This window comes from Lacerta agilis, chromosome 11, assembly GCF_009819535.1.
Source record: "Lacerta agilis isolate rLacAgi1 chromosome 11, rLacAgi1.pri, whole genome shotgun sequence".
Taxonomy (NCBI): Eukaryota; Metazoa; Chordata; class Lepidosauria; order Squamata; family Lacertidae; genus Lacerta; species Lacerta agilis.
In genome coordinates this window covers 10,069,041-10,089,479 of record NC_046322.1, presented here as the reverse complement: position 1 = coordinate 10,089,479, position 20,439 = coordinate 10,069,041, and the positions used below count along the sequence as shown (strand labels likewise).

The following is a 20,439-nucleotide window of genomic DNA, read 5'->3' as shown; positions in this document are numbered from 1 at the left end:
CACCTTTCTACATGGATGAAATTAAATGAATACAACTGGGCTGGGATAACAAATGGTCTGGGAGTTAAAGCTGCTCCCTGAACATGACCTGGCTATTGAGACTTGTGTGCTCCTCCTATCTATGCAGCCCTCCTTTGTCTGAATAGTCCCTCTCTGGATTCTGTTTCTTGGTTGCATTACAGTGTGACAAATCCTGCAAACTGGAAGAGTATGTGTGAGAGAGAGATCAGTTACAGTGGAGTCAAATGTCTGAGTGATTTTTCCCGAGAAGCTTCTGTTTGTGCAGCAGGAAGATAGAAGCGGATATACAATGGAAAACAAAACAAAACTCTAGAACTTAAAAGGCAATACTAAGATGATTCACGGGCTCTAGGACTCAGCAGCCCCATAACTCCCTAACGGTTGTGGCAAACTGGGTTATTGTTAACTGCTAAGTTTCTAAAAGTTGTTGTGAGAACCTCAAAGCAGTCACTCAGCAATGAGCTCAGCCTTTTCGTTCCTCTAGTTGAAGATGGCAGTTTGCATAAAACCACACAAGCTGTGTGACTGTTCCCATAACTTTTTATATTACATCTTGGCACAAGAGCATTTGTCTTCAAGTCTCATGAAAAGGTGGTTTGAATTTTCCCCGAAAAGTAAATCCACAAACATTGGTGTGTTTACACACAACCTCCCTGCCAAAGCCGGCAACCTCCTTTGCGTCACTAATGAAATCATCCTGGGTTGTTGTAGAGACTACCCACCCTCTCTGCCTTTGCAACTTTATTTTTATTCTCTAACTGCTGCTTTGCTCTTTGACATCTGCCACTGACTTGTTTGGATGTAGCTTTCTTAAAGGAAAATTCCTGTTTCTTTTTCCTCCCCACCCCTTTTTCCTCCCTTTACCCTTGTCTTGCAGTTACACCTGCCGCCACTTGCGGAGATATGTATATGTCTTGGACAAACTGTATTTTCCCCACTCCCACTGCTCTACGCTGCAGCATTGCTTCTCGAGCCTCAGTGACAATGGAGAGGAGCTGCTGTCTTTAACTTGTTCTCACATTCTCAGATCTTATGCTTCCAGGTTATTAACCTCTGCTGTCCATTTATTGCATGCTGCATGCACCGTGTGACTGGTCTATGCATGTTGAAGGAAATAAATGGGGGGGGGGGCTGGTTCTGGATCACCAGTAACTTTTTACTAACAACCCCCTTTTATGTCTCCATAATACATGGGGTACAAATTGTAGATCCAACATGGTCAAAACAAAATCGAAAATTCTTTCTAGTAGCACCTTAGAGACCAACTGAGTTTGTTCCTGGTACCATACCAGGAACAAACTCAGTTGGTCTCTAAGGTGCTACTAGAAAGAATTTTCGATTTTGTTTTGACTATGGCAGACCAACACGGCTACCCACCTGTAACTAGATCCAACATGGGTTCACAATAGAAAAGTATAAGGTGTATTTTCCATAAGCTGAGCATGGCTTTACTTTGCAAATATTTCATACACAGGATGTGTAAATGTTTTAGTAACCTGTGGAGCCCCTAGTATAGCAGAATATTCTGTGACACGTCCCCATATTCATTTTTGGGTCATGGAGGGGAGTGGGCCTGTTAGGCCTCACCATCACCATGTGTGAACTGGTACATTGCAGCAGAAAAGCAGTGGTTTACAAATTGTGTTCCAGGGTACCCAGAAAACCTCCAGGGAGTTCCTGAATGGGAAGATGAATAATTGCAGAGAAGTTTTCCTGAACAGGGTTTGCCTATCATGATGTAGAGTGAATGCAGACATTGTGACAGATATGGAGCTACTCTTAAAACAGCAGCCCCAGATATATGCTTCTTCTCCCACAACATCTAGGAATTCTTCAGGGTGTGATAAGATGTCACCATGTTACACGTTTCCTTGCTCTCATGTTTGGGCTGCCACCTGTAGAGGAAGGGGAAGTCTCTATTTGACACCACATGATGTGGTTGAAGCATATCAGACAGCTGCCCCTTTCACAAGTGGAACGGAAGTTGTCCCACCCCAAGGGTGCACCCTCTTATTAGTGCCAGTCACATCCGGCTCTGTTACGTGAGCAACTGCTGAAACATTGCTGCACCTTAGCATGAATGGCTGCAAACATGTGAAAAGGGTGGGACTAGGGATACAGCCCTGCTTTCTACACACGAACATGCAACATGTGAAGTGGACTAATGTGACAAGAGGGGGAAAATAAGATACAAGGCTGCCATTGTTTTACAGTAGCCCCTGCATCATGTTTTCCTTTATTGAACTAGTGGGAAAATACCAGCAGTCACAGCTAGATTTAAGTGGTTAGGCAGATTTAGAACTTGGTTTAGGCTGCTAGGTCAAGTTTAACTGCCTCTATTTTTTCTGGAGCTCCTAGGGTGCATGTTTCAGGAAAGGTGAAGTCGGGGGTGCAGAGGTTGATTGAGCAAACCTGGTTGCTTGTTATATATTTTCTCACCCTGCCTCTGGAACTTTTCTATCTCGTAGTTGAGTCAGGTGTGAGGTAGCGGTGGCATTAGTTGGGATAAAACCCTAACAGCATTTCTGAGTTGCCTCTCCAATTTGTTGAAATGCTGAAGGCAGTATACATAGGAGCCTACCCCCAAAGAACAATTTAAATAGTACTTTTAATTTCATGCTACGTGAGCTTTACACATTCTTTAATGTTTTGTGACCGGTGCCAAATTTTGGGGGGAAACATGGGAAAAATTGCATGACAAAATTTGATCAGGACATGGAGAACATCCAGAATGGAAATAACAGTATCCCGGCTATGCAAGCATATAATGGCGCAGAGACCATACAGTAAACATAAATAAAACCAGCTTGATTGTCAAGGGAGGAAAATGTGGCATGCAATGTTAAATAGTTTTCCACTCTTAGAACAGAAGGAACTGTTGAGTAGTCTTCTAACCGAAGATGAGAACCTAGTTTGCGGGAGTGATTTTATTTACTTATTTTCAGAATTTGTATGCCACCCCACAAAATAGTTCCCTGGGTGGCTTACAGTAAAGGGAATACCAAGCTTATTCAGGCTAAAAATAAGAGTAGGAAACTTCAAAGAAGCATGCTTAGGAATGAAGTAGCTTGAGGCTTGGATCGGAGGCTTTGCTGCATCAGGAGGCGGAATGAAGACCACCTCTTGCATTTAACTACCTGGGCAGAGAGCAGATTGTTTGGAAGGTGAGCTGCTGAGAGGGCAGATCCTGACACAGCTGTGTGCTGCCATAACTGTCAGCCAAAATTCTGGTTTCCACCAAAAGGAAAAGAACAGAGGAAGAAATGACGGTGGGATGGCTAGGAGGAAATCTTTCAACCCGTATTTTGATAGGCAGTGCCCAGTATGGGGATGAAGAAATGATAAGTGGAGCAACTTTTTCTTCCTGGGCCTCCTTAGGAACACTGGCAGTTCCCTGAAGAGAGTGTCTTGTAAGACACCCCAAATGTAAACTCTCTTGCTCAGCACATGTAGTTACAGCATTAAGATACATGGAAAATGGTTGCATATAAACGTATTTCCGGTATCAAGCATCAGAATTTACCCGAAGGTACTAAAATATCCAAAAATTTCTATATAAATTGAGGATATAGAACCTTGGGACAGAAATACAAATTAACTGGGCAGTGGAATTTCCCAAAGCCACATGTACTTGAATCGGGCAGGTGTACTTGCAAGAGTGAATGAGAAAGAGGACAAAGATGATGAAAGTTTATAACAACCATTCTTACTTCGAATGTCTCCCAGCCAGACTTCCCTACTGTTTAAGAGCCTAGCATGTTGGGGAGGGATATAAAAAATGCTTCCCCCCAAAAGAGCTACTTTCACATTGTAATTGACTAATGGGAAAGAGTTAAAATTTATACCTCTTACCTGCCAATTCTCTTCTGCAACCATCATCTTTCCTCCCTCCATTAGCTTATAAGTAAAACATGGAACTTGACAATCCTTGCTTACTTCCTGCTGCCTGGTTCCCTCCTTAGTTTACAAAAAGTGAATAACACTAGAAAAGGTTTAATAGGAGAGCCAAATGCATCTGCTGATTGCTCACATTCAGAATTTCAGGAACCAGATAAGGTTTCACACCTTCCCTTTCAGTGATATTATCTTGTGTCATACAAATAAAAGCATTGCTATGTGTCTTTTACTTGTGCACTTTTCCGCATTAATTGGATGATCTGTTTTGATAATCAAAGGTATTTAGCCTCTTTGCTTGTTTGATCACAGTAGATGGAGTTACTGACATTGTGGTGCATGTACTTGTAGGAGGCAGCTCACAGGAAGTTTGCTATAAAATCAGTTTCCTGAGTGCTCTGTATTTTGATACAATAATAAGAAGGGAGAAGGGAGGGTGCAGCAATTCCTCCATCCTTTCAGCTCCCCCTGCCCCGTACCCAATCCTCCAGAGTGTGCAACGGGGGTGGGGGGGTATTGGCAAAAGCCCACCCCTACCTCTGCTTACACCAGTAGCAGGATCCCCTGAGCAGAGTTATGACTCTGTGATGCTCCTACTGGCAGTAGCAAAGTCTGGATCCAAGCCAACATTGGCCACAATTCAATGCATAGTTACGTACAAAGGTCCTGTACTAATCTGTTGTTCTTACACATAACTGTGTGCCTGACTGCTTATATTGTTTCAATATTTGCAATAAATATTTCAAGGATTATATTGCTCACCCATGAGCCCCTTTATTATACATACATCGTATATAGCTATGAGTTACAATATTCTGCTTCCTATCTTTAGCTTGCAGTCTTCATTCTGTACTGCAGTATTTGCCTGAGGCTGGATACTAAAATTTGCTTTCACCGTGCCTTGTAGGTACTACCAGAAAGAAAGCAATGGCATCAAATTACTTTCACAATGTGGCTTCCCTAATACACAACAGATTCAGTCTCTAAAAAAAAATTATTTGAGTAATTCGAACATGATCATGCCAGAGGCAAGGTATGAGGCAAGCTTGCATTTTTTAAAATGGTGTTAATAATCTTGTGCTTTGGGTCCACAGCATTTTCCCTAAAAGGGGCTTGTTCTAAAATATGTGCTGAGCATCATTTGTCTGGCCACCTGTTCACTTCAGGCACTTTTATAAATCCACTTAGAGGTTTGTTGTTTTTTAATTGTATTAAGTGGTATAGAAATGTTATAAACATATTGCAAATCTTGGGCATTTTGAGCAGGCTAGAAATGATGATTCTGTGCAAAAAAAAAAATAATAATCCCTTTTGCATACAAAATTGATTTATAGCCCACCCCATCCCAAAGACTCAAGGTAGTAACAAAAAGAAGAAACAAGCAAAGCAAAGCTAGAACTAATTCAATTAATTCCAGTTACAGGTGGGTAGCCGTGTTGGTCTGCCATAGTCGAAACAAAATAGAAAATTCTTTCCAGTAGCACCTTAGAGACCAACTGGGTTTGTTCTTGGTATGAGCTTTCGTGTGCATGCACACTTCTTCAGATACTGGAAAGAATTTTCTATTTTAATTCAATTAAATTTCCCCAGCTTTCACAGATTTAGCCTTGTTTATTTTAATATACTTTATTACTTGTTGATCAGCTTGCATTGATTACTGAATTTGATTCTACCACTTTTGATGTTTATTATTAACCAGCAAAATATCCTTCATTATGGCAGGTTGTGCTGGCTGGGACTAGTAGGGTTTATAGTCCAAAACACCTGGAGGGCACCAGATGGAGGGGGAAGCTGATACTGCATACTCATATAACACTAATCTATATTTTGTTCTACAAACTGTGAGCCAACAGAAGAGCTAACAAGGCTGAGATGGCCAAACAAACTATGGTTAAGCAAGATTGCTTGGTTTGAACATAATGATAAACAGTTATTAAAACAAACAGTGTAAGCCAACACAAACATGGCTTCACATGGTGTTCTGTTGGTGGAAACAACCCACAGTTCTTCCACTGCATGGATTTGCACATTCAAATAAAGCATGGTTGGTTAGACTTAACAAAACATAGTTTAGTATTAAGTGCAAACCAAGCCATAGACCAAAGGTTCTTAAGCACGAGCAGCTGAAGCACAGAGTTTGTGAGGGATTTCAAGTGAGCCATAAAGTATCTTCTGGCAGTGCTTCCTATGTTTAAACCAATAGCTCTTTTGTTTCAAGTTAACATGAATATTTTCCGAAAAACAATGCTTTTCTGAAAATTGAAACTAATTCAAGTCTGCATGTTAAAGAGTGTAACAAAGACTAGTGTCAGTTCAGAAACTCTTATTTTCAATACATTGCCCATGATTATATTTGTGGGTTGGCAGTCTCCATTAACATATTCATTTCATATATATATAGCTATTCAATCCAGAAGTTTTGCAGAGAGGCAGATTTAATTTTTTTAAACAAAAATCTAAGCTCCACTTAGTTATGAGCAGGCTAGTTGTCATGTAAACTCTTTGCTGTGAGAAGTGAAGCTCAGACATGTAGGAACCTTTGTGGATTGTGCTCACTAATGTCCTTAAACTAAACATTTTAATATGAAATGAAATTCTGATCTCTTTATTAAGGGAAAAAATGGTATACAGCAAAACTTTTGAACTGCCAACATGACAGCAGAATTCAATCATTTTTGAAGGTTCACATGATTCTCAAAGTAAAAGCTAGACTTTCTAACTCAATAGACTCAACAAAGAGTAATGTGGTTTAAAAAAGCACTAATAAACCAAAGTATTCATATTACAAGAAGTATCCATTTGAAATGCAGTTGTGTTGGGACAGCTGCCACAAGGAAAGCCTTGCACATTTTGAGCACCTTTGCACCTTCTAATCCACTGTCCATGCTTATTAAGGCAACCTGGGCTAGGTTGGGCACAAGGTATATGGAGGTCTTCAGAACTAGAGTCCTGTGCATAATGGCCAGGATAGGGGTTGGGTATGGTGTGGATCTGTGGGTAGACTTGGGAGAGGGCAGCATCAGCCGTAACAGTGCTGTGGCTAAGATGTGGAGCTAAGCCAGGTAGAACCTGATCACCACTGATGACATAATCAGGTGTTTAATTGGTTCAGAATCCCTCCCCATGCCTCTGTGAACCTCCTTTTTCAAACCATGTACCTCTGTACATGGCAGGGGTGACAGTTGTAGTGACGGGAAGGGGGTATTTCTCTCCTTCGCCCCTTCCCCATGTTGTCTGGATTGCCGCTTTTGCAGCATTCCACGAACCAGGGATGGGTGAAAGGAGAGCAAGAGATAACTGAGAGACCTGTAATTCACCTCTACCTGCTGTCGGTATCTGAGGGAGAGAAGAGTATATATTTGTGGCTTGGATTAAAATCTAAGCAGAATACTATGTCAGGAATCATAATAATCACCTTGTAATTAATGTGAGCATCACATTTTATTGAGCGCTATAGTCCATGCCAAGAAATTATGAACTCTGGTGTCAATCACTAACTACATTTTCTTCAAATTATTATTTTGCACACAGAGTGTCTTGTTTCCACCATAGATTTTGCACAAAATATGGCAGGAGCAGTCCATATTCTGCCCAGCTTCAGTATTGTAAGACATTGCAGTATTTTAAATTTGCCTTACATTACAGGTGACTTATCGTTCATCCTAGAGGGCAGTGTTTTGTAATGTAGTCTCTCACAGTGGTTTAAGAAGTATGCATAATCATAACAGTACTAGTGAGAGGGGAATTAGATAGTTAGCATTTATATGAACTAGTAAACCTTGCTTCTGAATTTTTGCATTTCTATATTGTACTTTAACGTGTTAAAAACAAGGAGAAGAATCTTGCTAGAACCACAGAGAAAGATGAGTGCAAGAGGAAAAGAAGAGCTAGTTATTAGAGTGACTAATCCAGTAGACTTTGAAATAAGACCTTTCTTGTGGGATTTAGGACAGCGGATTCATGCTAGTTGGGTGTGAAACACTGTTGAATGTTTTTTGGTTTATCAACTGTATCACATAGTAGCTAGCAAGAATCTTCACCCTGGTGCAGCAGGGCAGATCTGTGCTGCATGACTTAAGTCCTTCAAATGGAATTTGGTTTTGCATGCCCTGCTTTAGAAAGGGATAAAATGACAGCCTCACTGCTCTAGAAAGATAGTCTTATTTGTAAAGAATAAATACTAATACTGCAGTATAAATAAATGTGTGTTCGTTGACCTTACTAGTGTATCTTAAAGAGCAAACTTTCTAATAGAGCCTTCTTTGGCCATGACAAAAGACTAGTATGCAGCCCCTTCTTGCTTATTCCCTGAATTACTTTTTAGTTTGTAGGGTCTCATCAGCCACTGAGGTTAGCCACTTGTTCATGGGGACTAAATTTGCCTGATGAACTTGACTTCAATTGCTACTTGATATACGGTACGTACATACATACATACATACATACACACGCACCCCATCACAGAAGCCCCCTTCACTCAGTGAATTCCCCTTAAAAGGGTACAATTAAAAGTAAAAAAAAAGAGATGACATCTCAGATACACCAGGGGTCTAGTAAAAGATTAGGACAATCAGCTTCAGCCTCGGCAAGGGGTATGACACTACAGAGATCTTCAGCATCCTTTTGACTATTTCTGGCATCCACCAGTCCCAGCAGAGGAAAGACCTCTGCCCTCCCCCCCACAACTTCTTTTCAAATCTCTGCCGTAGCTCCTTTATCTGTTTCTTCCCTTAAGCACTGAACCAGGCACAATCTCTCCCTCTTTCCTTTCAAGATACCGGCAGTTGTACTGTTTTCCTAATACTTTGTTCTGTTGGCTATCCCTAGTTCCCAGTTCCCATAGATTTCTTCCAGCCTCCACAATCTCATTTCAGATGCCTCCTCCTGCTTCTCCAGTGCAGTGATTCATCTATCTACATCACATTATTGAAATACATAGCCAGGCCTTTTTTTGGATAAGATGTTAACCTAAAAAGCTGGAATAAAAATCCCCACACCCAAGTATATTGGACTCCATGATGTTTTTCCATATAGTTTTCATTGTTGGTGTTTAAGTTTGGTTTATGCACAGTAAATTGAAGCTGTGAAATTTGTTCCCCTTCTAACCAGTTGATTTTCAACCTGGTAAGGTTGCTTTACACAAACATGAGCCTCAAACAACAGAGGCATGCAAAATACAGTTTTGGGGGGGCATTATCCTTGTATACCATTGTGAATTAAGCAGAGAGTCAGTGATGGGGCATCTATGGGCCATTAACTTTCAAGACCATGATACACATGTGTATGATCTGGAGCCCTATTTTGTTTATCTTTGTATGTCAACACTGACACCTAAATCCACCTTGGATTCCTGTTGATGTATTCTTCTTGAAAATTATGATAAACTTTTACATAGGTTAATTTAGCTTGCAAAAGAGAAACTTTTTTTGTTCAGTGATTTATTTCAGTTTTTCAAAGGCTGTATCAGGTTTCGTCTATGGAACCGAGGTTAATTTCCACATAAATTGAAAACAATGTAAATCTAATTAGTGTGCTGCTTGGGCACCAGATATTTTGTTTTAAAGATCATGGTGGTTTTAAAGATGGAAAAACTTGCACAGCCATTCTAACATGAATCAGGAGGCTATTTTGGTCTTTCTGACCAGCTTGAATTTTATTAAAGGGGCACAAGGCGAATACCAACAACAGCAAAAATGTCCTGCCATTATAAGCCTCTGACTTCTATAACCAGTTAAGCTGATAACTTGAAACTTTGCATACATGAGCTACCTCGTGGGGTCTACTACAAATGTTACAAATATCAAACTGATCCAATAAAAAATGTCATAGCTCCATCATGTTAGAAAGTGCTGATTATTGGCACTTTGACCCTTTTTACACCACTTGTTAAGCAAGTCGTATATTTCCTTCCAATTTCAGTGAAAGCTATTGATGTAGGCTTGTCAAGGATGACAGTCATTCATTGGTTTGGTGAAATGCTGAACAGCAGTTGGAAAGTTATTAAGGTGTTCCTGCCCTATTAAAGTATGGCAGCAGCTACTGAATAAATAAGGCAGGGCGTGTACAGATTCATTTTTGAAGTGAGCATTTTGCCAAGACTACAGTGTTTGCATAGGGAACAGATACTGGATGCCATGCAAAATGCCAATTCCTTTAGTTATGGAATATGATAGTATAGTATAGTGGTTAAATGAGAATTTGCCAACCTTTTTGGGTGTGTGGACATATTTGTAAACTTGAGAAATCTTCTCAGTGGACAAGACCCCACAATGGCATATGTGCCACCCCCTTACTGTAACCCCTCACCAAAGTGCCCCCCCTGCTTTTGTTTGCTCTGTTTCCCAAACCATTGGGAAGACACTAATGCTTCATAAAGCAATACAGGACAACAAGGGGCTTTTTTGCTGGTCCCAGGCATTTCACCAACACTGTCTGGATTTGAGCCTGCGAGTGGATGTATTGAGGGTAAGTTGCAAGTAAACACATTGCACAACTTCATTACTGATCATGGGGCATGTCAGCCTTAGCTTCCAATTTCCCGGCTTGGTGGAGTGTGAACCAATATAAAAGAGCACCAACCAGCTTTTTTTTTTTTTAATCATTGGGTGCATATTTGTTTGAAATACTTTTTTGCTGCATTCTTTTGGCACTTTTCTGTTCTCATACAAAGCAGCAAATGATCTGAATTGATTGTGGCCACTGCAGGTGGCTTTTTGTTTAGCTAACTGCCTGCATATTGCTTCAGTGTAAACACTGACCATGGTTAGCTGTTTGAAGGAGGTAAAAAGCTGCACCATGATTAACTTTGAAAAGAAAAGGAAGAAAGATGGGTGAACCCCTGGCATACTCTGCATATCCTAACCATGGATAGGCAATTGGGAATGTTACATCTCTGTTGTGCATCTTGGAAGTGTCAGGACACAAAACAGAAACTGACCAGGTTTTTGCTATGAAGAAAAAACTTCAGCCTTTAAACCTGACCGATTCAGCTCCTGAAAGTGTCATAGTACAATAGTGCATGGTGAGCTTGTAGCCAAGCCAAGGACCATTGCCCTTTGCTGTTTAGCACCCACAGAGACCCTGCCATGAGAGCTTTTAATGGATCATATCTAAAGCCTGTTAGAGACAATCTCCTGTCTTAGGTGCTCATGTTGCCCTCAAGTTAGAGGTTCAAGCCTCTCTGGGTCTCAAATGTTGTTTAGCATTGACTTAGTAATATTGTGGCTTACTCTTTAATAGTTTTATGTTTATAGAACATGTGTTGCAATAACTGTTTCTTGTGACTTTGGGGAGGACATAAGTTAAATACAGTAGATCATTTTACTTTTCTTTAATTGCAAAACATACTGGTTAAATAATAGCTGCTTATTTATATCTAGAACTCACTATATCTAGAAAATTAATTGCTAGAAAGGCAGACTTCTGTGATCAGTCACTACTGAATTACATGAAGGATTTGTATAAATGAATAGCCCATAAATTATAATGTCAGTGTTAAGCCCCTGAAATGCTGTGCACATTTCACAATGGTGCATGTGGGAATTGCATTTGTGGTTTGAGGATATTATTAGACCTGTTTTTTTAATGTTAGATCTTTATTTAAACTACACTGAACAAAGCACTAAATAAAACATATATCTGTCTTTTGGAGCTCTATACATTGTGATATATAGATCGTAAGAAAGAGAAGCTACAATCTATAAATCAAGAATTAGAGAACAATCTCAGAGCTTCCATTCAAGTCTCTGCGGTATTCAGGAATACTCTAAAGAGTGATAAAGTGCAGCCTGAGTAAGACTGTGTGCAGAAGTGTGCTGTGTTTCTTGGATGTGTAAGTAGGGTTGATAGTATTCATAGTGATGCAAGTGAAACTCCTGAATCCAGCTCGGCACCTTGGAGGGACTTGTAGCAGTGATGGTCACCAATGCTTTTTACCAGCTTCATTTTATAATCCAACTGCACTAAACAACAAACAAACAAACAGACCTGGCCTCTGTCTTTCATATTCTAGTCACCTCCAAATTATGCTACTCTAATGCACTGCACATGGAACAGTCTTCTGAAGACAACCCCAAAGCAACAATTGGTTCCAAAAGTGGCAGCCAGAGATTGAAATGGAACCAGTTGGTCAGATTGTTTTACTACCAGCTTCCCTGGTTGCCAGTTTGTTTCAGGGCTTAGTTCAAGGTGTAGTTTTTGAACTTTAAAGCCCTAAATGGCCTGGGACCTGGATAAATTGCCTTTCCTCATTTGAGTCTGCTTGACAACTTTGCTCCTCTTATGTGGCCCTGCCCTGGCCCCACCCACCACCTGAAATACGGCTGGAAAGACCCAAGACAGGGCCTTTTGAGCTGCGGCACCCAGGGTTTGGAACCATCTCCCAAAAGGAGGTCTGCCTGGCCCCATCAGCACTCACTTCTAGCAGCGAGGACAGTTTTATTCCATTGAATTTTTTGCAGAGCTATCTCTGTAGGCTGTTGCTGTGCTCTTCCCTGTTTCCTCTGACAAAAAAAACACTTGCTTTAGATCTTTACATCGTAAATATCCTATTCCCACAAAATATAAACATATAAATCTACTTTGAAATAGCATTTTAAATAGCTGTAGTTATGAGCCAGCATTATGTTACATCTACATCAGCTCTTAGTGGTTACTTACTTACTCTTTTTGGTTGTCAAAACACAATGTCAGTTTTGTGAAATATTTTAAAAATGTTCCATTATGAAAATAAGCCAGTCTGTTACTGAATTACATTTTCAATTCATAAACTTTTTTTAAAAGTTGCCTATGTACAATACAATTTAATAGAGTCACTTCTGAAACGGCAGTCTTGTTTTATAGAACTCTTTTTAGAAATTGACATAAACATGCAAATCTTCTTTTCTTCTTCTTCCCCAGTTTGTTTTCATTGTTGTCAAAAAAGCACAACAAGGTTTTGGAGCAAGCCACACAATCCTTGAGAAGTTCCCTTTCTTCAGATGGCTCTCCGCTTCCGGATTATGTGAGTACCAAACGTAGTACCAAACTTAGTGATTAAGGGAACAGGTCAAAATAGCACCTCCTAACCCTGCAGAAGTCTATCAAAGTGTGTGACAACCTGGCAACCACCAACACCAAAGTATAGGAAGCTGTGCTGGTGACATCATGTCTGAAACTCACTGAGATATTTTTTTTAAAAAATGCACTTGCAAATGGCAAAATAAAAACCACAGCTATTCGTAGCTAAGACATTTACTTTAGTCTGACAGCTTGCAATTCTTGAACATTTGAGTTTGATTGCCATTATGGGGGGGGCAGGATTTTGGTTGGCTGCCTTTTAGCCCGCATCCATCCACACATAGCAAAAGCAATTTGGAGTAACCTCTTACATAGGAAGATTTTATCTGTTGAGAACATTGTCAGATAATAGCCATATTCTGTTTGCCATTCACTTCCTCTGGATATGCCAATTGTTTGTTGTACAGACCTGCCATTACCAAAATGCTGATGAGAGCTGGAATATTGAGTTAAGAATTTAAATTATAATCTGTGGAGTCTCCAATTCAAATCTCAGTTCAGCCATAAATTCACAGAGGAGTCCTATGTAAGCCACATTAATGCTAACTCTTTCTTGAAATATGGGGATAATAAAATAAGCATATGTTGCAGGGTTGTATAAAAACCTCTAAGATAACGAAGTTGAAGTACTATATATTTTTAATTTTTAAGATATACATAATTTTTAAAGTATGTATCTCACTGTTTAGACATTTAAGATCACTCAGATCACCTGGGGAAATTTTATTCATGACGCCAAACCCTACAGAGTAGGGCAGTGTCTCAAAACCCAGTGCCTAGGGTTTCCCTGACATATAAAATATAAAACTGGGTCCTGCTTTGCATGTTTGGATTGTCTGAATTTTTGTTTTATATGCTTTTATGTTGTTTTTAAAATATTGCTGCTTCTTTGGTTTTAGGTTGTGTTTTTGTTTCAATTATGTATTTGTTTAGTTGACGGTAGACCACTTAGAATTTTTAAGAATATTATGCGGTTTATAAAAGTGTTTAAATTAGGTAGATAATAAATAGATGCTCAAAGTCGGATATGTAAAAGCAGTTATAAAGCAACCACGATAAGCCAGAGTCAATTAACATAAAGTAGTGCAATCATCTGTATGAAATAGGTTATACTATTGCTGTGTATTTGTTCACATACATATGCATATAATTGGTTTTCATTTATTGTCCTTCAACAGTGGTTAATTTGAATTACTGATGTCAGTTGCCAGGGGTAGGCGAGAAATGGGGGCAAAGCACAGGGCTTCTGCTAACAGGACTCATAAGGTGAATCCAACTCTTGGTTTCCCAAGTTCTAGTCAACACTCTAACCGAGGCTTTCTTAAATTTAGGTCCCTAAATGTTGTTGGACTACAGCTCCCATCATCTATAGCTACCAGGACCAGTAGTCAGGGATGATGGGAGTTGTAGTTCAACAACATCTGGGGATCCAAGTTTGAGAAAGGCTGCAACCACTACACCACACTGTCTGTCAGTGGATTGAGAGAGCTCTGAGGTCCTTTTGGCCAAAAAGCAGTATATAAATTAAGCCATAACATAACCACTAGCATAACTACAGAATTCCTTTTGCCATGTTGTGATCTTTTAGTATTATTTTACGTTAGAACCCGTACTCTCCCTTGCAGGAGAAGGGAAGAGTGGAGAATGAACTTTATGATGCAATAAAATTATAGTATCAAGATCAGTAATGCCTGCAATAGAAAAATGGTTCACAGAGTTTGCAGTGCACCTAAATGCCAGCTCTTTGAGAATTTCTGAGGCACCGTGCATCCTAAGCATTACTACTGAGAGGCTGGTCCATCTGAGATCAGTGGAATTTCCTCCTTAAGCTACAGTCCTATGCAGGCTGCTCTGGAAATAGCTCTCGTTGACGAGTCTTCTGTTTTTATTTACAGTCGTACCTTGGAAGTTGAACGGAATCTGTTCCGGAAGTCCATTCAACTTCCAAAATGTTTGGAATCCAAAGCATGGCTTCTGATTGGTTGCAGGAAGCTCCTGCAGCTAATCAGAATCCATGGAAGCCCCACCAGACGTTCAGGTTCCAAGGAACGTTCGCAAACCGGAACAATCACTTCCGGGTTTGCGGCGTTCAGGAGCCAAAACGTCTGAGTACCAAGGTGTTTGGGATCCTAGGTACGACTGTATTTTTAAAAGGTGTATACTACTTTTTCTTTTGGAAAAACTCAAAGGGACTGAGAGCAATATCAGTTAAAAACAGTAAATTTAAAAACAATACAGCAGCAAATACAGTATAATCAAATAAAAAGGCAAAGTCCCTTCAAAACACAATGTCAGTGGAATATCTGTTTAAGAGGGTTGGGAGGAGGTTAGCCCTCTCATAATACCAGAGGACGCAAGCAACAAAACTGAGTCATACATAGGATTAGATTGTATGGGTAGGAAAAACTTTAAAAGTTCATGAAGATTTGGTGTCCTATTGCTGATTTTTTTGGAAGTTTTTTAAAAAAGTTATTCAATAATTATACAATATACATGCTTTCCAATTGTATAGTAATAATTTTGTTTTCCACTATTACCGGTAAGTTTAGCTTGTCGAGTTGTAATTAAGTTATTGAATTCACATAACAATATTATTTTCTAAAGGAAAGCCCCTGCTGAATTTCAATTCCTATATATTCCCTGCTTTGAAAGCTGAGCATGACCCATGATCTCCATACCTTCATAGATACCACAAGTGTACACCCTTTGTCTTTTGTCTCACTAAAGAGGTTCCACAACTAGTAAAGTGAGCTAGGTCTTACTTAGATCATATGACTGCCCAGTAATGGACATCACATGACCATAACATGAGGCTTCTTCTAGCTAGGGGGTGCAGAGGTATGTACTCTTACATCTGAAAATCCAAAGCTTTATCATGATGTTTCACCCCAATAAAATAGGTTTCAGTATTAACTGAGGTGTGAGAAATTTATCCACCACTCAAACTAAAGTGGACATGTTAAAATGGTGAACAAAGTTAAACAATTTCTCTTAGAGTCTGCTTATGATGGATTTCTGACCACAGTTAATTTCCTTCCTGCCAGAGGATTGATTTTTTTCCCTTATATACTGTGCAAATCTGATTGGCAGGCCCAGAACTCTTGATGTAATTCAGTATCCTCCCCTTGATTAATAATCTAAATAACCCTGTTCTGTAGTTGCTGGGTGAGATGCTTCTCTCTTTCCCTTTCTTTCTCAGCTAATGCTCCATAAAGGAGTCAAGGAAGGCCCCAGTTTTGATTCATCTTATATTTGTCTATGGTAAATAGAAAGCAGCTGCCAGTTTAAGCATCTAACTCTTGAAAAACTATACCCCCCCCAACATCATCTGGAAATAATATAGCTAGTAAAACAAAGCTAAGAAGAAAAAGAAATGTTTGTTTTATGTGGGATGAATGGCTTCAGTTGGGGTCCTTCTAATTTGGCCATTAGGTGGGTTATTAAAAAGTAGTATTACAAAGGTGGTTTCAACAAAAAGATTGTTTTGGTTCTATCTTGTTATTACATTTGATTATAGCCAAAGCAGTAAGTACTATATAAATAGCCCTTCATTTCATTCCCCCTGCAAATAAGCAAAAAACCAGTAATCTTACTGTCTTTATGCATTGGTAGATGCTAAATTACTCCCTTACATTATTTTAGTTCCTTAAAGCAACTTGTGTTTTAGAAGTCATATTTAATTTCCGCTTACATGGTTTGACATGTGAGTTTTGTTTCCGAATGATAGCATAAAAGTTAGCCATCTTTTAAGCAAACTAACAATACTATAAAAGCATGGATTTCGGGAATGAATGCTCTCCTTTTTGAGTATGCTTAGGTTCTAGACCACATGATACAAACTCTGTTCTGGATTTACCAAGGCCACAGTCCAAGGCACACCTACCAGAGAGTAAGCCCTGTTGATCCCAGTGGAACATTTGAGTAAAGATGCATGGAATCAGGCTGTAACAGTGGTTTACTTCAGGGTGGAATGGGATTAGTTTGGTGGAAATTCCTAAACCTTACAATTTCAAGAGAATATTTTAACAGAATGCAGGCAGTTCTTTTGAGAGCTCAGATACCAAGGGTGTGTAAGGGCCTGTTTTATACTGAGTCTTCACAACTTGTGATCCTTCTGGAGAATCTCTGACCGCTATTCATATATGGTGGCTTACTAGCAGGATGATAATTTCCCAGTATTTGTTGCCTGCTAAGGACTTCAAGAATGGGTGGTGGAGGGGGCTGTCAAACACACAGCAGTACATAGTCAGATGATCCATTTGGCTTGGCCGATGTGCAGACCTGCCTTGTACTGTTTTAGACCAATGGTCCATCTAGCCAAATATTGTTAACCATAACTGACAGGATATTCCTTAAATCTTTTCCTTGGAGTTGATGGGGGTGGTGGTTTAGGAACTTCAGCCACCTAGAAACAGAACAGGTGCTCTACCACTTAACTGTGGTGAAACCCTTCCTCATAGTCATGGAGAAGGCTCGGGCAAAATTTCCTGTTTCCTGTACAGTATAGGAGAATTTCTATACCCTACTTTATGCCCCTTTCCAGGACTCTTGAATATTTGTCTCCTTTGCTGTTTTTTTTTTTAATCCACTTTTTAAGAAGAAAAAGCATGCTATATATTTATGCTAAATAATTATGTTTAAACAGGTCTGCATAGAATTTCACAATTTGCATAATATAACCTGAATAAAATTGAGTCTCGCATTGCGCAGGAATTGCACATCCCTGATAGGTAGTGTGCATAAAAATGACTGCAAAGTTTGTCTCAGTACTGTATCAATGTATTTCCCTTTTCCTTTTCATGTCTAAATGTGTGTTAACACATATCTCTTATATAATGTCTATAGAGGGGTTCTGCTAATTTTTTTGTTTGTTTCATCTGACAAATCAGAGGCCAAAATTGTATTGTGGCAACATTTATTCCTGAACTTAGCTGATATTGTGCTTAGCTGAAGAAGAGACTCCAAAAAGTGTGAAGCAAGTCCACTTTAGTAGTTTTCCAGGCATGATGTGCAAGCCTCATGCTTTTCTAGATTCTGCTGCAAAACAAGGAAGGGAGGCAGACAGCAGCATTCTCTGGTTTGGGGACAACCACATCTCCTTTGCATCTGTTAACAAGATAAAGCATTATCAGTCGGTTTGTCTCAGTGGTATTTTCTAGAAGTCCCATCTTAATTTACCCATGATGTCTCAGCTGAGACTATCCATACGTGACAGTTTGAGACAGTGGTTTTGTGGACTAGACACTATTTGTTCACTAAAAGTGAAACCGGAATGATTTTCATTTTCTCACAGTCTACTAGCTACATAAATAGCTTTAAGTAGCCACTTGTGGTTGAGAAGCAAAGGTTTGGGGTCAATTTTTCTAATATTTTATTGGGTGGAGGGGAGGTTGGATGAGTAATAGCCCACAAGATCTGTGCCTGAATACTAACTCCAGTATTTTCACCTGATTAATAATGTAAGTAATTAAGCACCGTGTATGAGAGGCCTTGCTTCAGAGAATGCATGTTGCTTGTCTCTTTCTGCTCCAAATAAGAAAAACCAGGTGCAATGATTCAGCAGGTGTTCAAGCTTCATAGAAAATTATACTGTAAATACACAGGCTATATCTTTTTTGACCCCGTGAAAATGAGTATGGTGGGTGGGGTTAAAGCTGGGATTTGACCTTGAAGTGAAGAATAGTGTCCCAAATGCACACAAGTCTTCATTGCAGCATGTATTACCCCAACCTTGCATCCATTATAATAGGTGCAAGTGATCAACACAGTTGAATTTGAGGAGTATTTATTTATTTATTTTATTTTACCTTCATCCTTTTTGTCACAGGTTTAAAATAAGTAGGCAGTCCTCCAGTATAGTCCTCCAGGAAGCATAGGTGTTCCCATTCTGTTACCAGTTTTTGTTTTACATTTTTACATCTTGCGAACACAGCCTTTCAGAAAATGCTTAAATACTCGGTGTTTCGGTAACCTGGTCCCTACTAGCAGAGTTGCCCGATCCTCTTGTGCCAGTCTAATTAGGAACAATGACTATCACCAGGTAGCTTTATGTAGTAGTAGATGCAGGTTTAATGAACTGTATTGGTACTGTGGGCTGTGCCTGTAGGTGTGCTGGCTTGTTCCAGGCACCTGACACCTGTAAACCAATGTAGCTTGTGCAGAATTTGCACAGACCCCTCTGCTGAGAGAAAGTGCATCCTGTAGATTTCCTGCTGTTCACTCTGTTTATTGCCCACTTCTATATTGTTTGGGGTATCAGTTTAGGCTTATATTTGTAAGCAACAAATATACAAAGTATTCCCTTGAAATACTGTGAATGGGCTTTGGTGCCTCTTTTCCCACAAATTTATCTCTTAACTCTTACACTTATTAGCAAATGTATTTTCTGCCTTCCTACTTCAAGAGTTGTTGAAGAAACTTCCATCCATTACTATATGAATGAACAAAGTAGCATTCACATTTTGAACAGAGAGTTTTGCATCTGCATCTCAAGTTTTGCAAGCTGGTGAAGAATACGCGATTGAAAATGATTTTGTTTGTAGCTCCAGCTGGCCATTGGAGCTGGTTGTATTTATTTATCCCTGAGGACAAAATGGCATGTTCTCCCATTCTGAATCATGTAGGGCTTCTCCCACACTGATGTCAGTTTCTAGCAATGCTGCTGGCATGAAGCATGTGAACTTCTGTTGTCAGAGGGAGCAGCCTACATGTGGAATGGGCCTGAAGGGTTGGGTTAAAGAAAGAGAAGTAAATTCCCTGGGTTGTTGTCCACCTCCCTGCCTTGCCTAGACTCTGACAAAGGGCCAATGTGGTCCTTCAGAGCCAGGTATTCCGGTCAGAGCCTAGGAGATTGCCTGTTTCATGGCTGCAGTTTCAGCTACAGTGGCTGAAAAGTCTTTTTAAACTTAGAATTTTAAAAACCTTTGTTTGGGGTTTTTATTTTAAATTCTGTATCTGTGATAAGGCACGGCCCTGTCCATTATTGGACTCTAATTCCCATCATCCCTTGCCATTGATGGTGCTAGCTGGGGCTCTAAAGAATCATGCACACAGACAACTATTACGTATACTACTTTATTAATAACAAATTTATAATGAGGCGATGGCCACAGGGGGGACCATTTTCCATACTGGCTACTTTTCCAGACAGTAGATTTAAGTGGCATTCTGAATTATACAGCCTGCACAAAGAATTACCGTGGCATGTTCCTTAACTCATTTATTTTTATAATGTTATTCAGACATGTTTCAGTGGCTTCATGCTATAATACTGGACACGTCTCTTGTAAGGGAAGTATGGAGCTTATGGAGCGTCTCTTGTAAGGGAAGTATGTTTTCTTTTCTCACATGCCAGCAAAACATGTGTGCTTTTTTGTAACTTTTCTAAGTGAGCAGGAAACATTGCATTTGTTTTAATTAATTTACTCCCCATCCCAAGAGATTCAGGTGAGAAACAATATGTTAGTA

At 39.7% G+C, this 20,439-nt stretch overlaps 1 protein-coding gene across 3 annotated transcripts in view; it reads left to right on the top strand.

The window, feature by feature from the left end:
• Nucleotides 1-20,439, top strand: part of DYM (dymeclin) — a 143,863-nt gene that overhangs the window by 77,637 nt on the left and 45,787 nt on the right. For 2 of the 3 annotated variants that reach the window (XM_033164518.1, XM_033164519.1), the window contains 2 exons: nucleotides 899-1,063; nucleotides 12,814-12,916. In XM_033164518.1, the coding sequence (XP_033020409.1) occupies nucleotides 899-1,063; nucleotides 12,814-12,916 (268 nt within the window). The remainder of the gene's footprint in view (nucleotides 1-898; nucleotides 1,064-12,813; nucleotides 12,917-20,439) is intronic. The other variant, XM_033164520.1, reaches the window with a different exon arrangement.